The sequence below is a fragment of the Physeter macrocephalus genome, chromosome 11 (genome assembly GCF_002837175.3).
Source record: "Physeter macrocephalus isolate SW-GA chromosome 11, ASM283717v5, whole genome shotgun sequence".
Lineage (NCBI taxonomy): Eukaryota > Metazoa > Chordata > Mammalia > Artiodactyla > Physeteridae > Physeter > Physeter macrocephalus.
The window spans coordinates 155,807,473-155,824,279 of record NC_041224.1 but is presented as its reverse complement, the minus strand read 5'-3'; the positions used below and the strand labels follow the sequence as shown (position 1 = coordinate 155,824,279).

Genomic DNA, 16,807 nt, shown 5'->3' with positions numbered 1-16,807 from the left:
ACTGATTCCCTTTGTTATAAAGCAGAAACTAACACCATTGTAAAGCAATTACACTCCAATAAAGATGTTAAAAAAATAATAATAATAAATAAAGATAAAAAATCAAAAAAAATTTTGTTTTAATTATCAAAATTAACAAAATATCAACAAAGAAAAGCTTTAGAATAAATAAGACAAATGAGAAAGACTTAGCCATGAAAGGTAGAATTGTACCATATTCCCAAGATGTATTCTCCAATTTATCTTTATCAGCAATAAAGTCGGTATTTTGCTATCTTTGATTTTTTTCTATAATTTCTCATTTAGTTGTGGAGGCAAGACCTGGAGACAAGTAGAAAGTATGATTAATGATGCTTCATAAGCCCCCAACATCAATTTCTAGACCTTTTAGTTGTATAAACTGAAAAATCGCCTTTACAGTTAGGATCCAGATTGATTTCAGCCTCTATCACTTAAAACTCAAAGTGTTTTGGGACTTCCCTGGTGGCACAGTGGTTAAGAATCGCCTGCCAGTTCAGGGGACACGGGTTCAAGCCCCGGTCCGGGAAGATCCCACATGCCGCGGGGCAACTAAGCTTGTGTGCCACAACTACTGAAGCCCGCGCGCCTAGAGCCCGTGCTCTGCAACAAGAGAAGCCAACGCAACGAGAAGCCCGCGCACCACAACAAAGAGTAGCCCCTGCTCGCCGCAGCTAGAGAAAAGCCCGCACACAGCATCAAAGACCCAATGCAGCCAAAACTAAAATATAAATAAATGTACAGAAAAACCCCACAAAACTCAAAGTGTTTTGACTAACAAATTTTATCAGCTGGACTGGTTCCCATTCACTCTCCCTTGAAAATGCCCTTAACACCTTGTACATTATCTCTCTTTTTCTTCCTCTCCTTTTCTGCCGGATTCTGTAGCCTATATACAATCTAGGACTGTATTTAAACCCTACCTTAAACCCTTCCTCTGCAGAGCCTTAGATTTCCACCCTTCTTTAGTACCTTTTCTGAATTGTGAGCTCAGCTGAGCCCATATGCCCCCCCTTTAATCACTCGCTCTATATTTCACATGCCAAAAATAAGCAAACTTCCAGGGCAGTATTCTCTAGTCTGCCCTGCTGAGTGTCAGCTCTAACTTACAGGAGTGTGGAGCACATTTCTTGATCCTCTCATAGATCCTCGCATAGCACGGAGCACAAAGTAAATGTGCAATTACCTCTTGATTGATTAATTTTAGCCTCTCTGCCTACCCAAGCCCCAGCTGCCCTTCCAGAGTCAGCTCACACACCTTTCTTTTCCGTGAAGTTTTTGCCACTTTCTCCAGTCAGAGTGATCAATTTCTCCTCTGAACCTGTACCACTTAACAGCATAATCCTCTTCGTCAACAATTAAGTACATATTGCCTTACAATACTTGCATTAGTAACTTAAATGACTATCAACTTTCCTCCAGACAGAGAGAGACCCTGTCTATTACCTCCTTCAGAGTGAGCCCCATGCCTTGCATTTAGGAGATATTCAGTAACATGCTAACTTTTTTAGGATAACATTGTTTTAACAACTACCAGATGAAGCCATTTTCCAGCTGGAACATTACTTATTACCAGTTTCACCTTTCTTCTTTTTCAAGTATTTCAATATACTAAATATTTGGTGAAGAAGGTAAAAAAACTCTTCTCTTAGGGTCTTGTATTTCAAATGTCAGGGTTGGGTTCAAGCAGCTAGCAAGATATTTGAGAACACAAATAATATAGGCAGATTTTTTCATCTGCTCAGTTTTGCTTGGTGCAACCCAGTTTCACAAGAACATAATTTGATTTCCTGTAGCCTTTAGGTACAACCTATTTATTAACCCCCTTATGGTTTCCTTACCTGTGGTTCCAGAGAGCCTAATTTTCTCATCTAAAGCCTTCTAGATTATAGTCACATTACTGAGATGCACCCATATTTCATTTTCGTTGCACAAAGATAGTAAAACTTATTTTAAAACACCAGGCAGGGCTTCCCTGGTGGCGCAGTGGTTGAGAGTCCGCCTGACGATGCAGGGGACACGGGTTCGTGGCCCGGTCAAGGAAGATCCCACATGCCGCGAAGCGGCTGGGCCCGTGAGCCATGGCCGCTGAGTCTGCGCGTCCAAAGCCTGTGCTCCGCAACGGGAGAGGCCACAACAGTGAGAGGCCCGCGTACCGAAAAAAAAAAAAAAAAAAAAAACCAGGCAAAACGTGGCATTGATTATTGACTTTGAAGCCAAATTAATACAAGTCTTAGCCTGATAATTCATGAAAGCCAAAAAACACCCCTTTATTGCCTCTGAAGCATAAGAATGGTCCAATTAGGACAAGAGTTCTACTGTTACCTGTTACGAACACGCGGACCTGCTACATGATGTGACATTTTGAATTCCTAAGCGCTCATATATTGCCTCTCTCACTCTAGCCCTACTCGCATTTCCCAAAGAACACTTGGCTCCATATTAAAATGTTACCTTTTAAGTTTAGCTTCTCTTATTTTTCCTTAGGAGCATTTTAATAGTTTATAATCAAAATTTTAATATATAGATCCTTACTTGACTATAAAAACAAATAATGTAAACCTGAGCATTGTGATTAGGTATAACTGCTTTCGCCACTGTGATACGATATGACAGTGCACGTGAGTGATGGCCAGTTGTATCTGAACTCAGTGGTGTAGCAATACCGCAACCTAAGCAAGTCTAATTTTATGTTTTTCTCTTTTCTGAAAAGGGAACTAAGAGTTATCAGGAAACTACACCAAAACCAGAACTTACACCAAAATTTTGCTCCTCAAAAGGGCTGCAGGGACGAGAGAACCTGTACTCCTTTTCAGACAGTATGAGTCTATTGTTTTCTTTTATTAAAATATAGATACAGAAAGATTTTTTTTCCTTTTAGCCTCTTAAATCCTAGGACTTTAAAAAAAAAAAGCATTGATATTTTAGCTGTACTCGGTCAGTAATATGCTGAGAGTCTTTCAGCAGAAAGATGAGCAGGAGGGTAGGATGAGGTCTTTAGCTAAAGGTTCAGTGAAGCCAGCTGGTCGTCCTAAATTTGTTGAGTCAACATTAAGTAAGCTTTAAAAATGGATGATCAGTGTTTCTCTACAAGAGTCAGAAAGAAAGATATAGTGTTTCTTCACCACTGTGGTTCTTTCCAAACTCTTTTAGGGCTGGTAAACAGCTATGTTGGAAAGATAGAAGATGACAGAAAAACCATGTGAGAATTAAACTGAATTATGAATTAAGTAACTCTGATAAAATTTCCTAATTCTAGAAAAGGAGTCTCACTCAGCTTGTACATGGATTTTTGTCATTCAGTCCTCTTAAAACCAAAATAATCATCAATTGTGGATGGATATCAAATTACAAAGTGAACAGCTAAATAAGACAGGGTCTTGCCTCTAACAGTGACTCTGTGTGTATGTGTCCGAGTGTGCATGTGTGTGTGTTAATCCTGAGGAAATGTATATAAGGTAGTTTATCTTTAATGCTTTGAGGGGTGGGGAGAAGGCATACGAAACTGGAAAAATGCTACACTGGCAAACCACAAAGCAAGCTGCATTTTATTCTGGCTTGCAGATAAGAAAAGATCCCCGTCTTCCACTCCTGATACTGGGCCCAAACATTCCCTAACTTACTTTGCCTAGGCCTTGGTATAATGTCCAGCCAGCGATCTCTAACACATTTCCAAAGTTTACCAACATTCCTTCGACAGGCAGAAGTCCAGTGATTCTGGCCTTGGTACAAACACCTACAGCACTCAGCTCTCTTGGTGAAGGAGGAACTGTAGAATCTGTCACAGAGCTTGAACTGACACAGAGCATAACCCTTGAGAGGTTATGTGTCTGGCTGAGTGAGAAAAGAAGCAGAGGAATTTCAGATAGAAGTTCAGGCCTTTATCACTCGTGTGCCAGAGAAGCGTTTTTCTCAAGGGGAAGGAGTGGTTAAGAGCTAAGACTCAGGAGGAGGAAGGTCAGGTAAACTTTGTTTTATGGGAAGGAAGGAGGATCAGGAGAGAAATAGCACTTCTACAGAACTCTGAACAAGAAAGAGTTTCTTTTTGTTTTTAGGCCCCCCAAAAGTGGTTTCTTTTTGTGATTGTGCTCTTTGGCTAGAGAGTGTTGTTTATATAACAGGATAAAGTACAAAATTATAAGCTCCAAACTCCTCCAGAGGAAAGCTCTCCCAAAGCTCGACCCCCAGGATGGATGGAAAATATGAGTGTTTACTGGCTGGAACATTGAGCCGCAATGGAAATTTCAACATTCAGAAGAAGATAGCAGAGAGGAAGGGCCTGTTGAGTAGAAAGAAGTCACCCTTCAACAAAGGGGTCAAAGAAAAGGAAGAGTCTCCTGTGGGCCCCACTCTGATGGCCCTTCCTCAAGCTGGAAAGGCTACATCTCTGCGATCCAGCTCCAGGAGTGCACTGCATATGGCTGATAGCCAGTTTCCTCTAAACTAGATACTAAAACACGGAGTGTAGCAATCCCACATCCCAAGCAAGTCCAATTTTAAGTTTCTCCTTTTTTTTTTTTTTTTTTTTCCTGGAAAGGGAACTAAGTGGTATCAAGAACCTACACCCAAACCAGGCACTATACTGGCTACTTTCACATGCACAACTCAACTAAATCTTATAACAACTTAATGAGGTAGGTATTATTATCTGCACTTTTAAGCAAATGGGGAAATTGTGGCTCAGAGAAGCTAGGTAACTTGCACAAGGTCATACACTCAGTAAGGCAAACCCTAAAGTCCCTTCTCTTTTCACTATACCCTGCCATCTTCCTAACAGGGGTTGATGGCCTCCTTTCCTATAAAGTTAACACGCTTTTAAAGAAATAGAAGCATTTAAAGGACTAGTTTCAGAATAATTCCCCTAAACAGAGGAAGAAAATGGAAACAAAGCCTTAGCATTTTGGTCGCTGAATAATTTTTGCAGAACTATGGGGCTCTCTTTTAAAACCTCACACATTCCTCCTCCTATTCTCTTTTTATTGTGGTTAAAAAAAAAAGTATAACTTTAAATTTACCATCGTAACCATTTTTATGACTACAGTTCCGTAGTGTTAAGTACAGTCACACTGTTGTGCAACAGATCTCTAGAACTTTTTCATCTTGCAAATTTGAAACTCTATAGCCATTAAATATTAATTCCCCCTCCTCTATTCCCCCAGCCCTTGGCAACCACCTTTCTGCTTTCTGTTTCTACGATTTAGACGACTTTAGATACTTCACAGGAGTGGAATCATACAGTATTGGTCCTTTTGTGACTGGCTCATTTCACTTAGCACTATGTCCTCAAGGTTCAGCCATGTTGTAGCCGGTGACAGGGTTAAATCCTTACACCCTCTTCTTGATTCTCTTTCTTCTAATTGCCTGGGTCACACAATTTAAATCTTTTTGTTATATGCTGCCCAACACTGCTTCCTAACTGTTCCATGTGTATGTGGCTCCTTCTCGCTGCTAGATAGTAACCTCTTAGTGATCCAACACCAGGTCTTCAAAGTCTTTTAGACCCTACCCAGCGCTCGGCACTACACCGAGAGCACAGAAGATACATCCTGGACAGTAAACTCTGGGAGACTGGGGACGATTCTGTCTTATTTGTCACTACTCCCAGCAGCTAACACAATGCCTGACACATAGAAAATGAACAGAACATGTTTTATTAAAGAAAATAAACTCAATATTTCTGAGAACTGAAAATGAAAAGATGGGAAGTCAGAGTCCTGAATCTCCAGCAACATTCGTGAGAAATAACATAGGACTTCCCCGGTGGCGCAGTGATTAAGAATCTGCCTGCCAATGCAGGGGACACAGGTTCGAGCCCTGGTCCGGGAAGATCCCACATGCCGTGGAGCGACTAAGCCCGTGTGTCACAACTACTGAGCCTGCGCTCTAGAGCCCACGCGCCTAGAGCCCGTGCTCCGCAACGAGAGAAGCCGCTGCAATGAGAAGCCCGTGCACCGCAATGAAGAGTAGCCCTTGCTCGCCGCAACTAGAGAAAGCCCGCTCTCAGCAACAAAGACCCAACGCAGCCAAAAATAAAGAAATAAAAATAAATGCATAAGTATTTTTTTAAAAAAAGAATCTAAAACAAGGGAGAAAAGTATTAGTTAAACTGGTATCAGAATCTCTGAAAATCTGTTTCAAAAAATTATGTAAAGAAAGGTACCAGACTATAATTTATTACTAAAGAGTAAGAGGGCAGAGGAATAAGGTGACATGAAATATCACCCAAATTTCCAAGATTTGGGGCTTCACTGTACCCCATTCCCCAGTACAGAATTTAAAGTTCTGACATACAGCTGTTTTCCAGAGTAGAGGCTACCAGGCCACACAGCCTAGGCCCACGATGTCTTGCCCTGTCACAAAAAGAAGGAACAAGCTCATGACTGTGCCTTCAACCTCCCTCACCTTTAACATCGAGGAACAGATAAATCCCCAGGTTGCATGTGTGAAAAAACCAGAGATGGATAAAAATAATTCAATGACAAATGCTGGAAAAACATACAAAGGGGCAGAAGCCAGACATTCGTGGGATTCCCTGACAGCTCGATCCACGAGGAAGGGCTGGACTGGAAAAAAACAGAGCCTCGGGTTCCTGCCAAGCCGTCTGAGGCCCTGTCCTTCCCAAATCATTCCAAGCAGCAGCCAGAACTTTACAGTAACCCTTCCCGGTCTCCCAAAGAAAGATGCGCTCCTCACCTAGAAGGTGCTCCTCCCTGACATGGCCCAGTTCCGTGCAAGGCTGGCGGTAATGAGGAGATGCCGCTGCACATCAATCTCAGCTCCTAACAATTCCCCGGGGTATCCAGAAAAAATAGATAATTAAAAGGCAGCTTGAAAAACCCGACCCATTTCATTGGCTAAAGAAAAGCTTAGTACCCAGGTATCAGCATCTAGAAATCAAATACAATCCCTTTAAGAAAAAAGAGGCCGCGGACATTCGGTACCTGCATCCTGGAGGCCAGATTGTATAATTCTCAATTGGCCTTGCTCGGAGGCACACCTCAGGCTTCTAAACATGTGACTGTATTTGGCCCTGACTACATTTTCTTCTGGAGAATGGCCTGCAATTAATCTCACTTATTACCTCTGAAAAGTAACAACAGAGGAATGGCTGGCCAAGTCCAACTCCGAGTGTCTAGGGAACTGCAAGCTCCACGGCCAGGCCTCAGACTGTCTGGGCAAGGCGTGGGCTCTCTGCCTTCCTCTCCCACAACAAAGCTCCAACAGGGACTCCAGACAGACCAAAGGAACCGAGGGATTTGAGGAGCTGGGCTGAGCTCACACTGACCCAATGGGAGACGACAGCCCTGGGCTACATTTGGGGTGGTTTCAAAACAGCGGGGGAAGAACAAGGTTGTCTGGTGAAAACTTGTGTGATCCATAAAATTGAGAACAATAGCAACGCCACAGGGAAATGAAAAATAACACTATTTGCTGAGTTCTTGTGAGTCACCAGTTTTCATTCCTGTGGCTACCAAGTCACTGAATCCTCCAAGATGCAGATGAAAAGTACAGCCAGCATTGGATTCTCTTTACATCTTTTTAGTGTTTACAGGGCAGCCACCGGTTGAGTGAATTATGAGAGTTTATCAGCACTGGAATCCACTGATGCTTTTGTAGATGTACAAGTAAAAGGACATTTTATTTACTTAGCACCCACTTCCAGGGAGATCAAAGTGCTTTAAGAACAACCTAAAAGCTCCCAAAACAGGCCAGTTTATACATAAGTATGCTTATCCAATAAAAAGATTAAATGAATAGTTTAGGGTCACTTAGTGTAAAAATCAGTAATAAAACTCTCATCTCTAAGCTACTAATCCCTTATTCATTAAACTTAGTCACCCTTACTACTAAGGAAGGAACAACAAGAGACTAAATAAATATCCACAAAACAGTGACTTACCAGGTAAATAAAGAAACTGGGGCATGGGATAGAGCGAATGCCTGAGGGAGGTCTGGCTGGGGCCCCTGTCATAGCCAGTTCTGAAAGGACCTCTGAGAATTCATTTAGGGCTCTTTAGGGTGGGTATCTCTGGGAATTCCACATGGAACTGGAACTCCCAAGCTGAGCTTGCAGGCTGTCATGGCAACCAGAGGTTGCGAGGTGGTGGGGGGGGGCAGAGGAAGATTTTCCAGGGCTACCCTGGACTAGAATGGGGCCTGAGAACTGACCCTCGAGCTTGAAGAGTAGGTGAAGAGACAGCTGTTATGGGTACAACTAACCCCCAAAGGGAAAGACCAGGGGGCTTTGCAGGGGCTACTTCCTGGTGCCAGTGGTTCTGAAGTCGATCGTATCATGTGCCATTCTACCACAGCCCATGAGCACAGTCTGGCTGGGAGAAGGTCACTCACAGCACTGCACCCTAGGTCCTGCCTCTGACCTTAATGGATCCCTTCATCTTTCTGTGTCTCGGCATTAACAGGTGTCACCAAGAGAAGGCTCGAAACCCGGCCATAATTTTTATTCCAAACACAAGTATGAAAAATGCGAAAACTCAGGACTTCCCGGGTGGTCCAGTGGTTAAGAATTCGAGCTTCCACTGCAGGGGCCACGGGTTTGATCCCTGGTTGGGGATCTCATCCCGCATGCACCGTGGTGCAGCCGAAAAAAAAAAAAAAAAAAAAAGAAAACTATTTTTCCAAAATGCATAGTCTTGACATTTTGCTTACTGTATGGAAAACAGTTGCAGCCTTGTCATATAGACAATATATCCAAGATTGCAGAGAAAGTGTTTTCCATAGAAACAAGGCTCTGATTGTAAAATGAAAATGGAATATTTGGAAATATTTTATATGGAAAATAAAGCTCTGTGGTATAAACAGAATTTCTTTTTTACGACTTATGTTTTAGGAATGCGGTTACTCTGGAATCGTAAATCACCAAAGGACAGACTTCTCCTATGAAGAGAAGAGTGTGGGAGGATGTCCTGTCTTCAAAAGTCCTGCCTCTTGGTCTTCAACTCTTCATAATTCTGAATTGAGATGATTCTTTTCACCCTTGACCACAATGATCACTGGTATGAAAGACACCGTACCAGAGCATGATGTAATGCGCTTATGTTTATCTTGCTTCCTGGGCAGAGTCTCTGCTTCCCAAATTAGTTCCTTAAGTAATCATTCTAACACCAACAGATACTTGAACAACAATTGGTTATTTCCTCCATGCCCAAGCCTTCGGTCGCCCCTCCAACCTCAGGGCAGGGCAGCATCCAAAGAGGTGGCTGGTTGGCAGAGGCTGATGTGCTGGCCTGGGGTAGGGAGTTGGTGGGACACCTGTGGCAGAGTGTCTTTATTTGGAGGGAACAGTACCTCAGCTGGTTGGAATACTTCACTGTAACAGTCACATTCCATTCTAGCTCATCTGACTCAGGGACAGATGCAATTAAACCCATATTTAATAGCCACTAAAGCAAGATGTACTGGGAATCTGTTTCTTCTTACATTTTTTATACAGGGGGACTTGAAATACAGATCGAGACTAGAATTCAATACAGTGGTTTCTTTTTTAAATCAGAAGTTGCTGACTTTATGGCCAGAATCTATTTGGATCTATCCTCTGCCACTTTGCTCAACTACATAAAGGGAATTTCCTTCCCACTTTCCAAATGAACATTGTCCAGGGAGGCTGTTTGAGTTTAATTAGATAACCTACATAAAAACATATAAAATACGTGCTTCAAAAGAAAAGAGTCCAAAGTTACTAAAACACAATGTAATACAAGGTATAAAAAAAGAATTAGGAGACAAGGAGAAAATGTCAAAAGTCAATGCACAAAAATGTTGACTGTGAGCAAGGATTAAGCATAGTATAAATTCTTGCTCTTTCACCCGGAAGTGAACTTGCTGAACTGTATCAGAAATCTTCTTTTCATTTGATTTGCCCACAAACTGTCTTACAAGTGAAATGAGGCCCTATATTCAAGCACCAGAGGATTAGGACACGTGGGGAGAGGCACTTGTCTTGCTGGTGCCTGTGCAGGGAACTCAAAGTGAGAATGACTTTCTTAGGATCCAGGCTGCCCCTGTGTGACCCAAATGCCAGCTCCATGGCCCTTTACATACCTGCTTCCAGGAGGGGCGGAGTGGCTCTCAGGAGCTTGGGGGTCTGACTGTATTGACCATGTTGGGCCACTAGGACTGATGACGGGCCGAAGTGTGTGGGGAGTTGAAGCACTGCTTCTGTTTATGATGCCACTTGCCAAATTCAGGTTTGTTACCTAGAAATGAAGTGAGGGAAATCACCTGATTTTACAGAGTTTTAGAAAAGCATCATTAAAATCATAATGGGGAAAATCATGTAGAGTCCAGGAGATGCTGACCCACCTGAGCTTAAACAGTGGTTACCACAAAGGCACTCATTAAAGGCTGGCTTCTGTGCACATCCAAGAGCACAGGTGAGGGTGGCTAGTGTCAATATAAATTAACGAGTATTTACTCTTCTCCTACTATGTGCAAAGCACCATACTATGCGAGGTGCTGTGAAATACAAAGATTAATAACAAAAACAGCAAGTACTTACTGAGTATTCACTCTGTGTCACACAAGGTTCTAAGAATTAGGCAAACTACTTAGCCTTTCTGACCCTTGTGTCATATGAAAGTTCTAAATGCTCGATAAATTTTAGTGTAAATAATAATTATTATTAATAAACAATAATCTACAATTATAATATTTGTTATTATTTATTAATAATAAATAATAATTACTATATAAAGAACTCACTGATTTAGAAAAAAGATGCACAGGCAATAGAAAAATGGGCACCGACTTCAATAAACCATTTACAAAAGTGGAATATAATTAGCCAGTTAAACAATTAAAACTAGTCATTTCCACTGTCAATCAAAGAAATGTAAATTACAAGATAACACTTTCGTGTGTTACACTGACATAAATAATAACCAAAAATATAGTACCTAACCATGGCAAAGGGTGATATTAGATATGTACTTACACTATTTATGAGACTATTAATTGGTACAATCTTTCTACAAATAAATTTGGCAATATATTATTAAAAGTATCAAAATATTTGTACACTTTGATGCTACGCTCTAACTTACAGGAACTACGCTAAAAAAACAACTGCAGATCATTAATGAGGTGAGTATTATAATAGCAGTTACTATTTAGCAGCACTTACGATGTGCCAAGCTCTGTATAAACGAGTATCTTACATGCATCTCATTCAAACTGTCATAATGCTATTGGCAAGTACTATTATAATCCCCACTTTACAAAGAAGGAAACTGAGGCCTAGGAATAAATGGCAGAACCAGGATCTGAACCATAGTCTTTGAAACTCCAAATCGCATGTTCTTACTCACTACACTATGCTGTGAACAGAAATTGAAAACAAGCATTGATTTTAATACTGAAAAAGGAAAGATCTAAGTGGCTGAGAGTAACATAAATAAATTATGTTAAATAAATTTTGCTCTAAACATATAAGGGAATGTTATGTATCCATTAGAATTTTTTTGGAGAATACTTAGCGATATAGTAACATGCTGATATCTCAAGTTAAAAAACAAAATCACAATTTGAAACTGTACAGAGAGCAGAAGCAATTTCCTTAAATGAACACATACACAGACATACACTCTAAAGGGCATGTATTACTTTTATAATCCAAAAGAAAAAAATGTAAGTTATTATGAAAAATACAGGTGCGAGGTGATAACCTTAAAACCTGGCTGGAAAGAGTGGAATCAGAAAAGAAAGGATGGCTCAAGAAGCATTTCAAATGAGATGTACACGGGATGCTGAAAAGAGGGGGTGTACTCAACGCTGAATGCAGGGTGCTGAGTAGGAGACACTAAGGAATAGTGAAGTGAGGAGATATGAATTCCAAGAAAAGTGTCCTCCTATGAAGTGTCCCAGGAAGCTAACAATTTTGACATTTACAAATAGAAGAATTCTGGATTTTTAAAAAATCTGATAATTCTGAAAGAAAATAAGTCATTTTTAGTAACAGTATAGTGCTTCATTCCTAGTTACAGAATTCAGTGACAACAACAGCCCAGGACTGTGTCTTCACACCAAAGGACCCAAATATTTTTCTTGTGACGAATGCCACTTTCTCTAAGGCAGGAGTGATCTCTGCTGTCTGTGGAGGCTGGGGGCCAGAACACTGAGACTGCACCCTCCAGTGCGGCCCCAGATTCAGAGGAAGCCTCAGGAGCCAACCTTGGCTTGTCAATTCTGACCCCCTTCTGCCACTACCAGGGGAGGAGAAAGACCATGCTGATGAAAGGGTGGGGAAGACAGTGTGGCAGATTAGGGCAGTGTCCTCTGGCCCCCAGGGCCTCTGAAGAGCCTTGTCCTTCTTCCTGCACCCTACCTAGTGGCAACAAAGGCCAGGTTCTCGGACGATCAAACAGATTCCCTGTAGGACTGAACTCACCCCTGTCCCACACTGAGCCCTTCTCCTTCCTGCCCTGACCCCTGGCACTAAATATTAGGATTTTCAAATTAGACATGAACTTGGAGCTTATAAAGATACTACAAAGTGGAAAGGTCATTATGATAACTAACAGATTCTCCAATTACTGCCTCAGTCAGTTGTGACCAAAACCTCAAAAAACAGGCTTATTAATAATTTATAGTGGAACAGCAGTAAAATAAACAAAAGGTACATACTTTACCATGTTTAGTATAAACAGCATAGCTGGAGATTAGTGAATGGGAAGGAGAAGAGATATCAGATTTGGTACATCTTCTCTCCTTTGTCCAGGCTGCCCTTAATTGAAACATCATCATTTTCATCATAACCACGAACACTTACTGAATGCTCACCATGTGCCATGGGCTTAGATGTCTTTGCATTATCTTGATGTGTATTATCTCACTTAACCCTGAGCAAGCTTTGAAGGAGGTTCTATTGTTACCCCCATTTAACAGAAGAGGCAACTAAAGTCTAGAGAGGGTAAACAATTAGACAAAAGTAACACACCTAGTAGGTGGCAGGGCCAAGATTAGAACAGAGAATGCTCTCCTCCAAATGCATGTGGAATACTCTTTCCAAATAATATGGCTTAACATATGAGTCCTTACAGTGGAAGTGTCAGGCACTTATAAGTGAGGTTTTATCAATATATCTCCCTCCTTATCCATTACTCACGGAGGTAGATACTGTGCTACTCCCTTGTGGGATTTTAGTTCCCCGACCGGGGATCAACCCTGGGCCGTCAGCAGTGAGAGGATGGAGTCCTAACCACTGGACTGCCAGGGAATTCCCCCAGTACTCCCTTTCCAGATATGGAGAAACGAAGGGTCAGAGAAGTTACGGTAAGTAATTTGTTCACGGTCACATAACAGTTGCAGAACTGGTACTTTCGTTTTAAAATTCATTTTCTAGTTTTGAAAGTAGTAGGGAAACTGTCCTAGTTACCCTTGATTATTAGAGATTTTTGAAAATATTATCAGATACAGACCTCAAATTTGGAAAACAGTGATTATACAGGGATTGATTATACCTAACTATGCCAGCATTTCTACTTTTCCTTAAATTTTATTTCCCACTTGTTACCCTTCACCAGAGGATATTAAAAAAGTAGAGCAACAAAAAAACCAAAACAAAACCATCCTTAGGGGCTACCCTGGTGGCGCAGTGGTTAAGAATCCATCTGCCAATGCAGGGGACACAGGTTCGAGCCCTGGTCTAGGAATATACCACATGCCACGGAGCAACTAAGCCCATGTGCCACAACTACTGAGCCTGCGCTCTAGAGCCCATGAGCCACAACTACTAAGCCCGCACGCCACAAATACTGAAGCCTGTGCTCCACAACAAGAGAAGCCACCACAATGAGAAGAGCACACACTGCAGCAAAGAGTAGCCCCCGCTCACCACAACTAGAGAAAGCCCGCACACAGCAACGAAGACTCAACACAGCCAAATATAAATACATAAAATAAATAAATTTATTTAAAAAAACAACATCCTCAATCAGTTTTGTTTCTTAGCAGATATAGTAAAAGATGGCATGAACATAAAACTAATTTTGGACTCTTGGAGAATTTTGTTTTTCATGTAACATCCATTATGCATTTCATGGATAAACCAAGAATTGGTAGTCATTATGATTTCCTTCTACACAAAAACAAAGTATCCTTAATTTATTTTGAGAAAAATAGCAAAAATGACCACTGCTTAAATATGAGACTATGTAAGGAATAGGAAAACTTTTAAAGCTTTTCATCTTTCCTTCCAAAGGATTCCTGCTTTAAAAAAAAACAAAAGTAACTGGTAGATAGCCTTATCCACCAGAGGGCAGACAACAGAAGCAAGAAGAACTACAATCCTGCAGCCCGTGGAATGAAAACCACATTCACAGAAAGACAGACAAAATGCAAAAGCAGAGGACTATGTACCAGATGAAGGAACAAGATAAAACCTCAGCAAAACAACTAAATGAAGTGGAGACAGGCAACCTTCCAGAAAAAGAATTTAGAATAATTATAGTGAAGATGATCCAGGCCCTCGGAAAAAGAATGGAGGCAAAGATCGAGATAGCAGAGGCGCATCACCCCACCCCTGCAGTGGGCTCCGTGGCCCCTTCAGTAATTAAATACCAAAGGAGGGAGGAGGAAAGTGGTTGAGGGCCTGAGGCTTCTGCTTGTGGGCATCTGGGCCTTTTCCCCACCAGCACCACAAAAGCGAGGTGGTCGGGGCGTGGGCAGGAAGCTGCCCACGATCGAGAAGCTGCAAGAAAAAAAGATCGAGAAGCTGCAAGAAATGTTTCATAAAGACCTAGAAGAATTAAAGAACAAACAAACATAGATGAACAATACAATAACTGAAATGAAAAATACACAAGAAGAAATCAATAGCAGAATAACTGAGGCAGAGGAATGGATAAGTGACCTGGAAGATAGAATGGTGGAATTCACTGCCGTGGAACAGAAATAAAAAAGAAAGAGTGAAAAGAGATGAGGACAGCCTAAGGACCTCAGGGACAACAGTAAACGCACCAATATTTGCATTATAGGCGTCCCAGAAGGAGAAGAGAGAGAAAAAGGACCCGAGAAAATATTTGAGAAGATTACAGTCGAAAACTTCCCTAAGGCTTCCCTGGTGGCGCAGTGGTTAAGATCCACCTGCCAATGAAGGGGACTCGGGTTTGGACCTGGTCCAGGAAGATCCCACATGCTGCGGAGCAACTAAGCCCATGCACCACAACTACTGAGCCTGCGCTCTACAGCCCACAAGCCATAACTACTGAGCCCAAGTGCCACAACTACCAAAGCCCGCGTCCCTAGAGCCTGTATTCTGCAACAAGAGAAGCCCTACAAAAAGAAGCCCGCGCACCACAACGAAGAGTAGCCCCCATTCGCCACAACTAGAGAAAGCCTGCTTGCAGCAGTGAAGACCCAAAGGAGCCAAAAAATAAATAAGTAAATAAAAATTTTTTTTTTTAAAAAGAAAAGTTCCCTAACATGGGAAAGGAAATAGCCACCCAAGTCCAGGAAGCAAGCACAGAGAGTCCCAGGCAGAATAAACCCAAGGAGATATACGGGAGACACACAGTAATCAAACTGACAAAAGTTAAAGACACAGAAAAATTATTAAAAGCAACAAGGGAAAAATGACAAATAACATACAAGTGAACTCCCATCAGGTTAACAGCTGATTTCTCAGCAGAAACTCTACAAGCCAGAAGGGAGTGGCATGATACAGTTAAAGTGATGAAAGAGAAGAACCTACAACCAAGACTACTCTACCCAGCAAGGATCTCATTCAGATTTGATGGTGAAATCAAAAGCTTTACAGACAAGCAAAACCTAAGAGAATTCAGCACCACCAAACCAGCTCTACAACAAATGCTAAAGGAACTTCTCTAAGTGGGAAACAGAAGAGAAGAAAAGGAGCTACAAAAACAAACCCCAAACAATTAAGAAAATAGTAATAGGAACACACATATTGATAATTACCTTAATTGTGAATGGATTAAATGCTCCAACCAAAAAACACAGGCTCGCTGAATGGATACAAAAACAAGACCAATGTATGCGCTGTCTACAAGAGACCTACTTCAGAACTAGGGACACATACAGACTGCAAATGAGGGGATGGAAAAAGATATTCCATGCAAATGGAAATCAAAAGAAAGCTGGGGAAGCAGTACTCGTATAAGATAAAATAGACTTGAAAATAAAGAATGTTACAAGAGACAAGGACAGACACTACGTAATGATCAAGGGATCAATCCAAGAAGAAGATGTAACAATTATAAATATATATGCACCCAACATAGGAGCACCTCAATACATAAGGCAAATGCTAACAGCTATAAAATAGGAAATCAACAGTAACACAATAATAGTGGGGGACTTTAACACCTCACTGACACCAATGGGCAGATTCATCCAGACAGAAAATTAATAAGGAAACACAAGCTTTAAAAGACACAATAGACCAGACAGATTTAACTGATATTTACGGGACATTCCATCCAAAAACAGCAGATTACACTTTCCCCTCAAATGCACACAAACATTCTCCAGGATAGATCACATCTTGGGTCACAAATCAAGCCTCATTAAATTTAAGAAAATTGAAATCATATCAAGCATCTTTTCCGCACACAACACTATGAGATTAGAAATAAATTACAGGGAAAAAAACGTAAAAAACACAAACACAGGGAGGCTAAACAATACGTTGCAAAATAACCAAGAGATCACTGAAGAAGTCAAAGAGGAAATCAAAAAATACCTAGAGACAAATGACAATGAAAACACGACCATCCAAAACCTATGGGATGCAGCAAAAGCAGTTCTAAGAGGA

At 41.3% G+C, this 16,807-nt stretch overlaps 1 protein-coding gene across 9 annotated transcripts in view; it reads right to left on the bottom strand.

The window, feature by feature from the left end:
• The window catches only part of TTLL5 (tubulin tyrosine ligase like 5), a 332,702-nt gene that overhangs the window by 152,699 nt on the left and 163,196 nt on the right, over positions 1-16,807 (bottom strand). For all 9 annotated transcript variants that reach the window (XM_028496210.2, XM_055088626.1, XM_028496209.2 and 6 more), the window contains one exon: positions 10,078-10,232. In XM_028496210.2, coding sequence (XP_028352011.1) covers positions 10,078-10,232 — 155 coding nt within the window. The remainder of the gene's footprint in view (positions 1-10,077; positions 10,233-16,807) is intronic.